The sequence below is a fragment of the Myotis brandtii genome, unplaced genomic scaffold (genome assembly GCF_000412655.1).
Source record: "Myotis brandtii unplaced genomic scaffold, ASM41265v1 scaffold314, whole genome shotgun sequence".
Lineage (NCBI taxonomy): Eukaryota > Metazoa > Chordata > Mammalia > Chiroptera > Vespertilionidae > Myotis > Myotis brandtii.
In genome coordinates, this window is record NW_005362033.1 from 3,010,819 (window position 1) to 3,024,942 (window position 14,124).

The 14,124-nt window shown below is 56.4% G+C and overlaps 1 protein-coding gene across 1 annotated transcript in view; it reads left to right on the top strand.

Moving 5' to 3' along the window:
* Nucleotides 1-14,124, top strand: part of ADORA2B (adenosine A2b receptor) — a gene marked incomplete at its 5' end in the record, with an annotated part of 23,776 nt that continues 9,652 nt past the window's right edge. The window contains one exon of the mRNA XM_005870233.2: nucleotides 1-227. Coding sequence (XP_005870295.1) covers nucleotides 1-227 — 227 coding nt within the window. The remainder of the gene's footprint in view (nucleotides 228-14,124) is intronic.

Below are 14,124 nucleotides of genomic sequence, written 5' to 3' on the forward strand. Positions count from 1 at the left end.
GCGCTGCAGACGCCCACCAACTACTTCCTGGTGTCCCTGGCGGCGGCCGACGTGGCCGTGGGGCTGTTTGCCATCCCCTTTGCCATCACCATCAGCCTGGGCTTCTGCACCGACTTCTACAGCTGCCTCTTCCTCGCCTGCTTCGTGCTGGTGCTCACGCAGAGTTCCATCTTCAGCCTCCTGGCCGTGGCCGTGGACCGGTACTTGGCCATCCTCGTCCCGCTCAGGTGAGGCGCGCGGCAACCCCAGCCCCGCCTAAGCCCCGCCAGCGCCCGCCCGCCCCGGGCCCGGGTTCCAGGCCTCGGGAACGGGCCAGACGGGCGCGCGGGGCGCTCCGAACGGGTTCCCGCCCTGGAAGACAGCGGCCACCACCGGAGACGCGTGCACGGGCTGCCCAGACCCTCTCGGTGTCCCGGGCCGGGCCCTGGAGGCCTTGCTTCCCCGGATGCGCGCATCTCTATGCGGAGATCTATGTGGGGACAACTATCAGGGTGCCGGGGAGTGTGTTTCCCGGGAGCCCGGCCTGTCGTGGAAACTCCGGGAAAGGCGCCACTTCCGCGGGCGGGTGGAGGCCCAGGGGCGGGAGGTTAGCTGATCGCATCTCCTTTGCGGCGAGACGCGGCCCTGTGCGTGCTGGGGGTTCGGAACCAGGGTAGTTTCCAGGGGAACTTTGAACGCCGGGACTCCCGTGGTCAGAATGGACACTACTCACCGCCCAGCTTCAGAATGTACCTGGTGGCGCACGAGGCCGGGCTGGGCGGGAGGGTGGGGTTACCTGGGGGGAGTGCTGGCACCTGTGACCCTCCACGCTTACTGGTGACTCGGTCACCTCCGAATGTTTTTAAAAAGACCTCACGCGGGTGTGTGGCCTTCTTTATCCCCGCTGCCCAGTCCCGCAGGCTCTTTCTCCCGCACTGAGAACTGTAGGATTCAGGGGACGGAGCCGCCGCCCAGACCCGAGCCCCAGCTGCAGCTGAGCAATGAATTCGGAGTTGAGCTCCCGAGCAGGCCTATCTGGGAGCCGCAGGGCTCATTGGGAATATTTATGCTCAGCCTTTGGGCCCCATTGGCATGTCTGAGTTGGGTGAGCTTGGGATCTCTTTGGATTTGGGGCTGAGACAAGAAACTGTCACAGGAGCAGGAAGGGAGGGAATGAATTAATTTCAGTGCCAGCTCTGTGAGGCGGTTTATATTAAACTTCTATCCTTTAACTGCCAGTAATTCCAGAAGGGAGGCACTGTGACCTGCATCTGTAGGTGAGGGAGATCAGTCTTGCTTAGGAGGGTGCATTTGGAATGAGTGTTGGAGCAGGATGCACTCAGAGTGGGCACTGTGCCCGCGGTGCCAGCAGGCTGTGGGGCTGTGAGCAGCAGCAGTGGCTGGGATATGGGCAGAAGCCTCCTGCCGCTTCCAGGAGCCGATCCTGCCTGCAGTACACGGGGCTGGAGGAGGAAGGTATTTGTGGGACTTGAAGGGGCCTTCCCAGCCACCGCATGTTGAGCCTGTCCTTGTGGGTTGGTCTTGGGTCCCCGCCTGAACAGGAACCTCCCGCTCTGCCAGGCTGGGAGTCTGAGCTGCGTGTCTTGGCTTTCCCTGTGCTGCTGCCCTTGACCAGCCAGGAGGCCTCCTGCGTCCCGTCCTGTGACAGCCCAGGGATCGCCAAGGTTCCGAGCGGATGGCACACTCTTCTCTCGGGTCCCTTCCTGCCTCTGGGTCCGCATGTTGGTTACTTGATGGCCTTTTGGTCTGTTTGCATCCAGCAGGCGCCACCCCGAGCTGCTCACATGATGGAAGCCCCTTGGGCATGCCCCTGGCAGAGGTCCAGAGAGGCCCCGCTCAAGTTCCTGGAAGAATCCCCTGTGCCCCGTGGAGCAGGAAGTTCCATCTGTTAGTTCTTGTCCTGGTTGGTGCTGGGTGGAGGCTTGAAAGAAATGGAGAGGGTGTGTTAAGGGGAAGGACTGTGAATCACTGGCCCTAACTTCTTGCATTTGCTAAGGGCAGAGTTAGACAGGGCAGAGTGCTTAGTGGAGTCACCACGAAGCTCATCCCACCCCTGCCGGCCGGCTGGCCTCCCACAGGCGTGTAGTGGGAGAGGCCCATCGAGCAGCCCCAGCTCCCTGGCCCGGAGGGTAGGGCATCTGACCTGTCCCCAGCACACACCCCACCTGTGGTGGGAGAGGTATCCGTGTTCTCTGGGCCCCTGGGGGCTGGTGCCTAGGGCAGGGCTTTGTCCCTCAGCAGTTTCTGCACTTCCTGCTTCGGAGAACCATGGCCCTGTGAGGGGCTAACATGCGATTACAGGGCCCCCCCCAGGCCCTACTGAATGGGGTGGGGGTTACCCCTGGATCAGTTCCTTTAACGGGGACTTCTGGCCCCGCCACGTTTGAAACCCTCTTGGAGTCAGGAAGACACGGGCCCTCCTTCACTTTATTGACGTGGCCGGGGCCCAGCTCTGACTTGGCTCCTAGGCCCCCCTTCGGGGCATGGACTCCGATGGGCCAGGGTTGGACGAGCCCTGTTTGGGAGGCGGTGTCTCCCCTATAAAGGCAAGCGTGACGGTGGCGAGGCCCGGGCAGTTGGGGCGAAACCAGCCCGTGGACGTGCCCTAGGTCTCACCTGTTCCGTGGGCTCGGAAGGCGTCTGTGCCTGAGCTCCGAGTGCGGCCTGTGCCCAGCTCAGGGCCACAGCATCACTAGCGGGGAGATGACAGCAAGAGGGCAGGGGAGCGTGAGGTGGTGCTGGGCACCGATGGCGGCTTCAGCTGGACCTGGGAGGAGGAGGGTCTGCTCAGATGAGGCACTGCCCTGGGCCTTCAGAGTGAGGGTGTCTACAAACAGTTAAGTCCACACGGTTCCTGATGTTCCTGGCAGAGAGTCCAGTCCAGGGGGCGCCATCGGGAGTGGGCAGGAATTGGGGGTCACCCCTGCAATGACCCCTTTTTGGTCGATCTGAATGACCACGTCTCGGATGTCATTGCACATGTCCTTTTAGCAGCTCTCGATCAGCTCCTGCTGGGTTCCCATGGGCCCCCCATCGCCTCTCGCTCCCCATGCTCCACACAGCTGCCTGAGAGAATGACTGGAAAATGCCAGACCAGTCACTCCCCTGCTTACAGCTGTGCGCTGGCACCTGTGAAACCCCAGGGTCCGCTCTGGCCTCAAGGCCCGAAGGCTCTGGCTTCCGTCACCGATCGCACCCTCCGCACCTCACTTATCACCACAGGGTGCTGGCCAGGTGCCTGCGCCAGCCTGGCTCTGCCGCCTCCCTCACTCCCCACCCAGAGGCTTCCCCGCCGCTGCCTCCACCCTTAATCCAAGTCTTGGCCAGGCTGTGGTCCCTTTCAGCCGGAGTGTGAGCGCTGAGGGAGGGCACGATGCCAGCCATGGGGTAGGGACCCACATTTTGGATGAATACATGGGTGACTGGGTGAAGAGGGTGTTGTGGTGTGTCATGCTTCGGGGGACAGTGTGGGGAGAATATGCAAAACAGACTTGGGGAGAGAGGGCCCAAGATGGCAGATCTAGGAACAGGGGGGTGTTAGAAGAGGATGGTCCAATGAGTCCAATAAGGGGAGAAAAGGGGGGAGCCCTCATAAGCCTGAGGAGAGTGGGGCAGAGAGGCTGCAGAAGGCCAGCAGGCCTCAGCGCTGCAGGTCCTGGCAGCCCATGCTCTGCTCTGGGGGGACCTTGCTCCCAGGCACAGCCCTGGGCCATCCTGGCTCTCAGGGCTGGAGAGAAAGGCCCGGGGACCGGGAGGAGGGAGGGGCTGTGCCTCTGTGTTATTTGCCCCCGTTGGTGTGTACAGGCCTTTCAGCCCCACCTGCCAGCCGGCGCACCCAGGGAACCAGCAGCAGGTGCTGCCTGGCTGGCCGAGCCCATGTCTGTGGTGCTGAGGGAACCCCTGCAGGCCAGGAGCCACCGTGCCTGCCCAGGGCCCTGACCGCTGCTCTGCCGACCCAGCGCTGCCCACACTGCTCTGTGTGCTTGGAAGGGCGGCCAGCCGGCCTCGCAGCACCAGCTGGGGGAGCGGGCCTGGGCCTCAGGAGGGTCCCCACCACGTTCTGGGGAGTAAGCGTGTGTGAAGGACAGAAGTTAACACTTTCATGTAACACACACTCCGCACTGCCGCCTCTGCCGGGCCCCGCGGGCCTCCTGCCTCGTGGGCGCGCCCTGCCTGGCATCAGAGCCCTGGTTGTGAGCTGTCAGCGTGTGATCCCAGTTGCGGGGACGGGCACGAGGGGCTATGTCCTCGCTACTCTGGACATTAGAGCTGTTAATATCATGACCTGCAGCCACTCTTTTGAAGCCGTTTCTGTGCCAGGAACCCCGTGCGTCATCTCATTTGGCCTCTAGGCCAACCTTCTGGGGGCAGATACTTCCCTATTGCTCCACAGAGCAGGAAGCCGGCTCGCGGAGTGAGGGTCAGCCCAGGTCACAGGCTGGCAGGGCTGGCTCCAAGCGCCAGGCGGCTGAAACACCCAGTAATGAGTGGTCCCTCTGGGTGTAGGGGAGTGAGCAGCACACTATGATGGGGACCCTTTAAATATTACCCAGGACAGAGGAGACTGTAGTAATGTGACCAAATGAGGGAAGAAGGCTGCACCTGGGCCAGTGGGCATGAGGCGGCAGAGTCTGGCTAACCTGGCAGGGACCCGAGTGGGGTCTCCTGCCTCTTTCCTCAGACAGAGCTGGTCTCGGAGCGCAGGTCTTGGGGAGCTGGTCTCGGGGAGCTGGTCTTGGGGTGCTGGTCTTGAGGTGCTGGTCTAGGGGAGCTGGTCTGGAGGAGCTGGTCTCGGGGCGCTGGTCTCCGGGAGCTGGTCTCGGGGAGCAGGTCTTGGGGAGCTGGTCTTGGGGTGCTGGTCTTGAGGTGCTGGTCTAGGGGAGCTGGTCTGGAGGAGCTGGTCTCGGGGCGCTGGTCTCGGGTGCTGGTCTGGGGGAGTAGGTCAGGGCTTCTCGCCTCAGGGCATCAGTAGGCTGCGCTTGGTCCCTGAGGCTAACAGGCTGCAGGAACTTAATGGCAACTAGGAATTGTCCCTTCTTTATGGAATTGAAGCTGAGAATAGACTTCACAGGCTCCAGGGGTGGGGCTGAGGGCTGATGCTGGGGTGGGGTGAACAGGAGGAAGGGGCATTAGAGCTGAGGTGGGGCACGTGCACAGAAGCAGTGCGTTGGTGGGGGGAGGGGTTGAGGGCTGCGAGCAGGCAGATCGAGGGGGCCAGACGCTGGCTGAGGAGTTTGGGTGTTGTCTTCAGGGCACTGGTAAGTCCATGAAGGAGGGTTTGTTTTAATTAATTGATTTTTTAATCCTCACTGGAGAATGTTTTTATTGCTTGAGGGACAGAGAGAGATCGACCGCCTCCTGTATGTGACCTGACCAGGGAATCAAACTTGCAACCTTTTGGTGCATTGGACGACACCCAGCCAACCGAGCCACCCAGCGCCAGGGCAGGTTTAAAAAATACATATATTATTGTTTTTGTTTTGACAGAAATCAGCCAGTCTGCACAGAAGTAAATATTCAAAAGTACAGAAGGGCACCAAAGGGAAAGGGGAAGTGTCCCAGCCCTTGCCCTCGCCAGCCCCTCTGCCCGGCATGTTGACAAGAAATTGAACCCAGAGGAAAGGCCAACTGCGAGAGCAGTCACCAATCTCCGACCTCTGGTTTCCCAGCCTGCCTGGCAAAGGCACCCGCTGCCTGGCAAAGGCACCCGCTGCCTGGCTGGTGGCTCAGTGGTTAGGACGCTGGCCCGCAAACCGCAGGCATTGCTCTGGAAGTCGGAGTGCATGTAGCAGGTTCCTATTTGTGGTGGGTTTCTGGTCTATGCCCCGATCACTATTCCGCGTGTGCTCTGAGATTTCACACGGACTCCCAGCTTCCCTCCCTCATCGGGGGTGGCTCTGCCCTGTGGACTTTTCCAGTCTGAATACTTTTCCGGTCTGTCTTAGGCTCTGAAATTTAAAAAAAATAAAATTTTCTTGATTATTTCCTTATCTCCATTTTCTCTATTGTTTCCTCCTGGGATTCTTTTTTTAAAAAAAATATATTTTATTGATTTTTTACAGAGAGAAAGGGAGAGGGATAGAGTTAGAAACATCCCAAGGTGCATGCCCTTGGCCGGAATCGAACCTGGGACCCTTGAATCCGCAGGCTGACACTCTATCCACTGAGCCAAGCCGGTTAGGGCCCTCCTGGGATTCTTAATAGATAGGTGGATATTTCCCTTCCTTGACTGATTTCATATTTGTCTCTTAAATGTTCTCTAATATATAACTTTCTAATACTTTAGTTTGTCAGTCTTCTCTGGAAAAGTTTCTTGATTTTTTTCCCTCTAGTTTTTCTATTTTTTAAAATTTAGCATTCATTTTTACTTTTTTGGTTTAGATTAAAATTTTGAAAAACCTTCTTTGGACTCACATGGTTCAGATTCCTCAGGGGGTGGCGTGTAGGCAATTAGAACCCGCCCCCCACCCCATCTTCCATCCCTGGGTGCCATCCTCCATCACTGAGTGCCAAGCTTCAGCTTTGGGAGGGCGGGCGGTGGGAACAAATGCCCCGCTCATGGGAGAGGGGGGCCATTGGGGGTGGCTGAGGCAGCCCCCAGGCTGGCCCACAGCAGTCTCTCCCCTCCTCGTCTCACTTCCGGGCTGCAGCCTGGCCGCTGTGGATGGCAGCCTCTCTTCCTGCCGCCCTTGCTTCTGGCTTAGGACGAAATGTCCCATCCTCATGATGCTGTCTGCCTTCTGGTTTCTAGAAACTCATTAAACTCTCTGCTTTGCTGATGTCACCTTCCATTTCCATTTTAGGGTGGTTATGAATTTATTTCCTTTTGTGTTTTCTACTGTCATTTAAATGTGACTTTCTGAGAAGTGCCAATTAGGTGGAACCTGGCAGGCCGATGTAGGATTTTAATCGGGAGTTTGATGTGGTCAGGTTTGCATTACAAGACAGTCATTCTGGTGGACAGGAGGGGTTGGAGGGGACAAGATTACGTAGGCTGGCCGTTCCCTTCAGGGGAGGGAAGAAAGCATGGCCCGGCAGGGGCTGTGGAGATGGAGGTCAAGTCTAGAGATATTTGAGAGGTAACGTCTGATCACCTACACCAGGGAAGGCTGGTATTTGGAGCAGAGGGACCACAGGTAAAGCCACACAGCCAACCAAGAGACCAGGACAGAAAGGATCCTGAAAACCAAGGGGGGCCCCGGAACCCCAATCGGTGGACAAGGACTAGAGACATGGCGGGTGGGCCTGCGGCGTGCGTCTGCAGTGCCTGGCAGCCTGCGGGCGGGCGTGCATTGTATGGACACTAATGCATTGTGCGCGTGGCTGGAAGGCGGGTCACAGGCAGGACAGGAGGACTTGCTGGCTTGGCTGGGTGTTGGGCAGGAGGGAGAAGAAAGAGTCCAGGGTGACTCCAGCTTTGGGGGCAGCTGGGTGTTGCCCCCAAAGACGAGGGGAGCTTTGGTAAGTGTTTCACAGGGTGTTTTTAAGGAACTTGCAGGTCGAGCGATACCGTAATGGTTGAGCTGTGCAGCAGGTGGTGGAGTGTGGGGGCTTGAGGCCGGTCAGTCCTCCTGCCTGGCTCTGGACCCAGGTCCTCCACCTGTGGGGAGCCCCGCACTGTCCATTACTCGGGCCTGCTGCGCGGCTCTTTCCCGTAGCCACTTAAACACATTCACTAGTCAGCTCCTTAGGCCTCTCTCAGCTGCACCTTCTCTGGTTTGCGGCCCGTTTTGCTTCCACCACCCACAAACTTCCAAAAGGAGCTTTCAGTACATGCTTCTCAACTTCAGTGCTGATGGTAACGCCACTGCCACACCTGCCTTTAAGAAAGAAGGTAGAGAACGACAAAGCTGTGCTGAGACGGTCAGAACCGGTCCTGTTGGTGCGCTTCTTACACCCGCCTTCCAGCGCTTCTCTCTGCCTCTCCCTGGCCCAGGAAGCCAGGTCTCTGCACCACGCTGTCCTCTCAGCCATTCGGTTCAGAACAGCGTCCCTCTGCAGTGAGCACCTGACTGACCCCCGTCCTTTCCCAGTGTTCCCAGGCCTCAGGAGAAGGCCCCAGCTCCACTGGCTCTCGGCCCTTCTCCCGACTCATCCCGCTCCCCTCTCTCCTTTGCTTCTCTGCTCTGGCTTCTCAGGGCGCCTCTAAATTCCTGGATCTCCCTGAGGTCAGGCCTTTGCACGCCCTGTTCTCCCTGCCCGGAATGTTCTTTACCCGCTGACTCTTCCCGATCTTCACTGCACTGTTGCTGGGAGGCACCAGGGTTCCTGTGCAGCTCTCTGCATACTCACAGCTGTTTTCTTAATAGCGCGAGTGTGAGGTATTCAGAGCTGGCAGAGTGTGTGTGTGTGTGTGTGTGTGTGTGTGTGTGTGGTGCATGTGTGTACTGTTGGAGATTAGATATGGATGCATGAGCTTGTTGCCTGGACATGAGAAGCCTGCGGAGCCCGAAGGAGACAGAGGAGAGGTAGGAGGAACTGAAGAGGCAGGAGGAGAGGAGACTGGCTCGCCAGGACCGATAGGTAGGTTCCGCAGGGGGAGGTCGCAGTCTTGCAGAGGATGAAATAGCTCCCAAATGTGGCATTTTCAAGAAGCATTAGTAACTCAGTTTTAATAGCAAGGACATTTTTAAAAATTACAAAACAAATGCAGTATATGTGTGTGTACACATATGCATATACACTCATTGCATTTTATAAATGTCCCTGCTATTAAAATACAAACACACACATATATACATACACATATGTTTGTATCCATTTGACTAATGCGTCTGTGGTTTCAGAAAGGACGAGTCATTCTGAAGTAGTTTCCCCCCACAACTTCCAAGTTGTAAAACTAGCATAATGAATACTCAGATTCTCTTCACTTAAATATACACATTGTGCATATTTTGCTCTGTTTGCTTTCTCTCTGTCTCATACACACACTCACGTTATACTTAGGACTTTCAGCAGCACAGCCAGTCTGTGGTCAGATGTCCCCAATGATCCCAATCATGTTTATACTTTAAAAAAAAACCCAGGTTCCAGTAAAAAAAAAAAAGTCATGTGTGCATTTAATTCCTTTAGTTTCCTGTAACCTGGAATAGTTCCTCAGTCTTTTTTCTTCGTTCAAGACACTGGCATTTGGGGGAGTCCAGGTTGTTCTACAGGGAGCCCCTTAATCGGGGTCAGGTTGTTTCCTTGTGATTGGATTCGCCGTTTACCGTTGTGTCCGTATCAGTGCATCCCGTCAGGGCTGGCGCGTCTGCCCGGCGAAGGCTGTCTGCCAGCTGTCACTGCGCAGGCATGTGCCCCGCTGACCGTGCTGCCTGAGGCTGTCATTGCCGCGGACGCGGTGGTTTTCTTTTTCCTCATCCCTCCCACCCTCATCAGCTGTCATTCTCTAAAGAAGAGGCTCGCCTTTCCCTTGCTCTTCCTTAAACCACATTGTAAGTGTCAGTGTGGGCTTTGGGGCCTTGGTTTTATCCAGTGTGTTCTAACCCACTCCCGTGACTCCTCTTGGTGCCCACAGTGGGCCCCTGGGAGCCATTGGAGCGCGCCTCTGCCAGGGGGTTCCCGCTGTTTCCATCGCTTCCTCACTCTCTGGCACAGAAGCTGTTTTCGGGGGGCAGCCTGCGCCTCTCAGTGGAGAGGGTGTTCAGAGGCCGCAGTCGCCGCCGCGCTCACTCCGCGGGAGCAGCTCTGTAACCCGAGTCGGACGCTGGCTCGCAGTGGAATGCCATGTAGTCAGTGGGTAGGGGTGACAGGGTTAAGCAGAGCATCATTTGACAACGATCACACTAAGAACTGGCTTAGGCAGGAACGGGCAGTAGGTGTTGTGAAAAGCAAGATATTTACTGAGTCCCACCGTATCTACCACGAGATCTCTACTCATTACAAAGGGGAAGCTGGTTCCGGGGGAGAACCCGCAGACACCATGATAACCAGGTGATTGGTTAGCATCCCCGTCGTGGCACATCGGTGTCTTCCTCCAGCGGCTGTGCCTGGGGAGGCCGATGCTTTCGCCGAAGCATGTGCTTCAGCCCCAGCCATGGGAGGTCCCTTTCCTCCTCTGGTCTAGTGTCAGGCAGTGGCCCTTCCTCTCACGGCTCTTAGTCCACAGGAAGGAGGTCGGAGTCTGGAGCCAGCAGCCTTGGGCCGTCCCTGAGTCCCTCCCGATATATGAGACCAAAACATGAGACTCACCAAAAAACCACCTCAAAGGGAAACTCGGGGAGACCTTGTCCTGGCCACCTCAGTCCCAGGGGGCTGCGTCACTATCAGAGCGCTCTAGACCAGCGGTCTCCAGCCTTTCGGACCCCGCGGACCACCGGTTGGCGACCGCTGCCTAGACTGCCGCCTGTTGGCAGGGAGCTGGAGGGGGTGCCGCCTGCACTTCTCACCCATTGCTCTTGGGTGACTGTGAGCGACAAATGGCATCTCTTCCAGCCACCTTTCCATGTGGCAGTGGGCTCAGCCCAGGCCCAACGGGGTCTACCCCGCACTCACACGTTGGAGCATGTTGGAGGTGAGGCCCTCTCAGGAGCCCGAGCGGCTGCGGGTCCTGCCTCCTCGAGTGACAGCCTGGGACCCCGGGGGGCTGTCTGGTGGGTAGGCGGGCACTGTCCTTCCTCGGAGTGACAGCCTGGGACCCTGGGGGGCTGTCTGGTGGGTAGGCGGGCACTGTCCTTCCCTCAGGCTGCCCGGAGCGGTGGCCTCTCAGTTACCGCAAATAGTAAATGAGAGACCTTCCCACTCCCAGACCCAAACAGGATCCACACTTTGTGCACGAATGGTTTTATTTGTTCCTTACATGTTTGATAGGATTCATTAGTGAAGTCACGTGAGCCTTAAGTTTTCTGTTGGGGAAGGTTCTTGGTTGTGAATTCTGTTACTTTACTCGATACGGTGCTGTTCAAATTTTCTGTTGCTTCTTCTGTCCATGACAACTTTTAAGAAACCCTGTCTGGTTCCAAAGAAACTTGAAAAATGGGAAGCAACTACTCAATAGAAAAACTTCCCTCTTACACAGACTCCTCGTCTGAACTAGAAGCTGAAGCACAAGACATGCACACGCATGCACACATGCACACACGCCTCGTTTTGTTCAGAGCCACCAAGCGGGTGTTAAACACGCACATGTGGCTGAGAAGCCCGAGTTCTGTTCCCTCCTCAGAAATCCGGGCTTGTCTCTCGCCAGGCCCAGTGTGCGTGTTGGGGTACAGCGGCGGTTGCCTAACAGATCAGGCCTGGGCGTCAGCGTGCAGGTCCGGGGAAGGAGCGGGGGAGTGCAGGCTCGTGGGAGGTGTGCGGGGAACCTGTGCGGGGAACCGGGGCGCCGTGCAGGATGGGCGTGTGTCAGGACCGGCTGGCCGGCTTCTGCGGGTCTGTAAGCGACGCCATGTGTGTGTGTGACAGACACACTGCGGACACTGCTGAGGTTCATCTGGGGTTCTGCCCCGGCAGAAAGAGCTGGAATGGTGGGAGGGGCTTTACAGTCTTCAGCAGGAAGGGACGGCTGAGCGGCAGGAGCCTCTGGGCACTCCGGACCCAGGAGGCGAAGACATTGCTCTCCCTGGGCCTCGCTCCTCAGGACGCTGATCCCAGCCGCCCTGCTCAGGACAGGCCACACTGCCCGCTGTGCCCAACGTACTGACGGGCCCTTGGCTCAGAATTCCTCTCATCTGCTTGCCGTGGCACCTGTCAGCCTGGCGCTAATTGCAGTTTTGCCATTAGACTTTCTGGGGACACACTCCCCGTGGCAGCCCGCCCCTGGCCCCGCCGCCTGCCGCCTGGATGGTCCGAGGTATTTTATTAGTGCTCCAGTCACAAAATTTGGTAGGATTTGCGTGGTCTGTCCTAACCCCACTTTCACACAAGTCCTGCTATTCGTGTGCAATTTTAGAGAAGATGAGGTTTCCGGAATACACATTGCTTTAAGCAGAAGTGTTTGTGGTGCAGAGCAATGCCGCGTGTGAGCTCGACAGACCATGAAGGCCCTGGATAAACGACCGTATGAGGCCGACAGAACTCCACGTGCACTTACCAGGGTGTCATCCATGAAGTGCCGCGTGCACACTTACCTGCACTCAGAGCCCCACAGCAGGGAGGCGGGTCCTCCAGCCATGACTCCCCATTTGCTGATGCCAGAGCACATACACTGTCAGCCTGTGGGCTGGCCAGGTTCAGCGGCCCCGCCCAGGGGACCCCGTGAGCTGGGAACTCGGACTTCTAGGCTGAGAAGGTGGCTGGTCTCCGCCGGGACTGCAGAGCCAGGAAGACCTTGCCCCAGAAATAGCCAGCGATTGTTAGGCAGGACCTGGCGGGCCCCTCTACTTACATAACCTCAGTGTCCACACTGTCCCTTCTGTTGAGTCCCTCCACATGACTGCTGTTCTGTGTCTCCTTAGCTAATGAGCCCTCTAGGGAGACGGGGTGGGTCACCGTGTAGCTGTGCCCAGCAGTGGGCTCGGCCACTTACCAGAACGTGGGCTTTCACAGAACGCCCTTCGGTGGGGCCAGAACTGGCCTGCTTGTTTGGGGTAATAAGGCTGCCCATGCTTCCTGTATTCACTTCCACACGGCCTTTAATGTGCTGCCTACACCTGGGACCATGTCTGCTTCCCGCCAGCACTGCTGGGCTCACTGCCCCCACAAAAGAGTGCTGACTGGCACGGGGCACCCACCTTTCAGGAGTGCTTTGGCCACACACGCACAGATGTTCTGAGAACCACAGGGACACTGGGAGCAAGGGGTGGGGCCGGGGAGGGAGGTGGGCCTTCGGGGAAAGCACAGGGGCACAGCGTGAAGTGGGAGATGAGAGGAATGGCAGGCGGTCACAGAGCCTGCATACGATGCCAGAGACCGAGGGCCACCCTTCCAGCGTCCTGCCCAGGGCAGGGACCCTACCTGCTCCCCACAGCAGGCTGACCGTGTCCGCGCTGCCCCAGGCAGGGTCTCAGGGCACCGTTCTGCCACGATGGAGCTGGCCCTCTGGTGCTAAAGTACTTGTTTTTCGAGCCCACACCTCTCCTCTGGGTCTAGGTGTCCTCCAACAGAATAGTCTCTTTGTTGCCTTAAAAAATTATTTTTTAAAGTTGATTTCAGAGAGGAAGGGAGAGGGAGAGAGATAGAGACATCAATGATGAGAGTCATGGATCAGCTGCCTCCTGCACATCCCCCACTGGGGATCGAGCCCACAACCCAGGCATGTGCCCCAACTGTGTCGAACTGTGACTTTCTGGTTCAAAGGTTGACACCCAATCACTGAGCCATGACTGGAATTAAACCTGGGACCCTCCAGCCCAAGGTCCAACACTCTAACCACGGAGCAAACTGGCTAGGGCCAATTTGTACTTCTTAATCCCTTCATCTTTTTCACTCATCCTTCCCAGTCCCCTCCAATCTGGTAACTGTCAAAATGTTCTCCGTATCTATGTGTCTGTTTCTGTTCTGCTTGTTCATTTATTTTTAGATTCCACATAGAAGTGAAATCATGTGGCATTTATCTTTTTCTGTCTGACTTACTTCACTCAGCACAGTACCTCCCAGGTCCATCCATGTTGATGCAGATGGCAAGATTTCATTATTTTTATTTTTTAAATAAATCTTTATTGCTCAGATTACAGTTGTTCCTCTTTTTCTGCCCCATAGCTCCCCTCCACTTGGTTCCCACCCCACCCCATGCCCTCACTCCCCCCACATTGTCCTCGTCCATAGGTGTTTGATTTTTGTCCAGTCTCTTCCCGCACTCCCCACACCCCTTTCCCCCCGAGAATTGTCAGTCCACTCCCTTTCTATGCCCCTGATTCTATAATATTCTATTATTCTGTTCATCAGATTTTTTTATTCACTTGATTTTTAGATTCATTTGTTGATAGATATGTATTTGTTGTCATTTTGTTGCTCATAATTTTTATCTTTACATTTTTCTTCTTTCTCTTCTTAAAGAATATCCTTCAGCATTTCATATAATCCTGGTTTGGCGCTGATGAACTCCTTTAGCTTTTTCTTATCTGTGAAGCTCTTTATTTGACCTTCAATTCTAAATGATAGCTTTGCTGGGTAGAGTAATCTTGGTTGTAGGTTCTTGCTATTCATCACTTTGAATATTTCTTGCCACTCCCTTCTGGCCTGCAT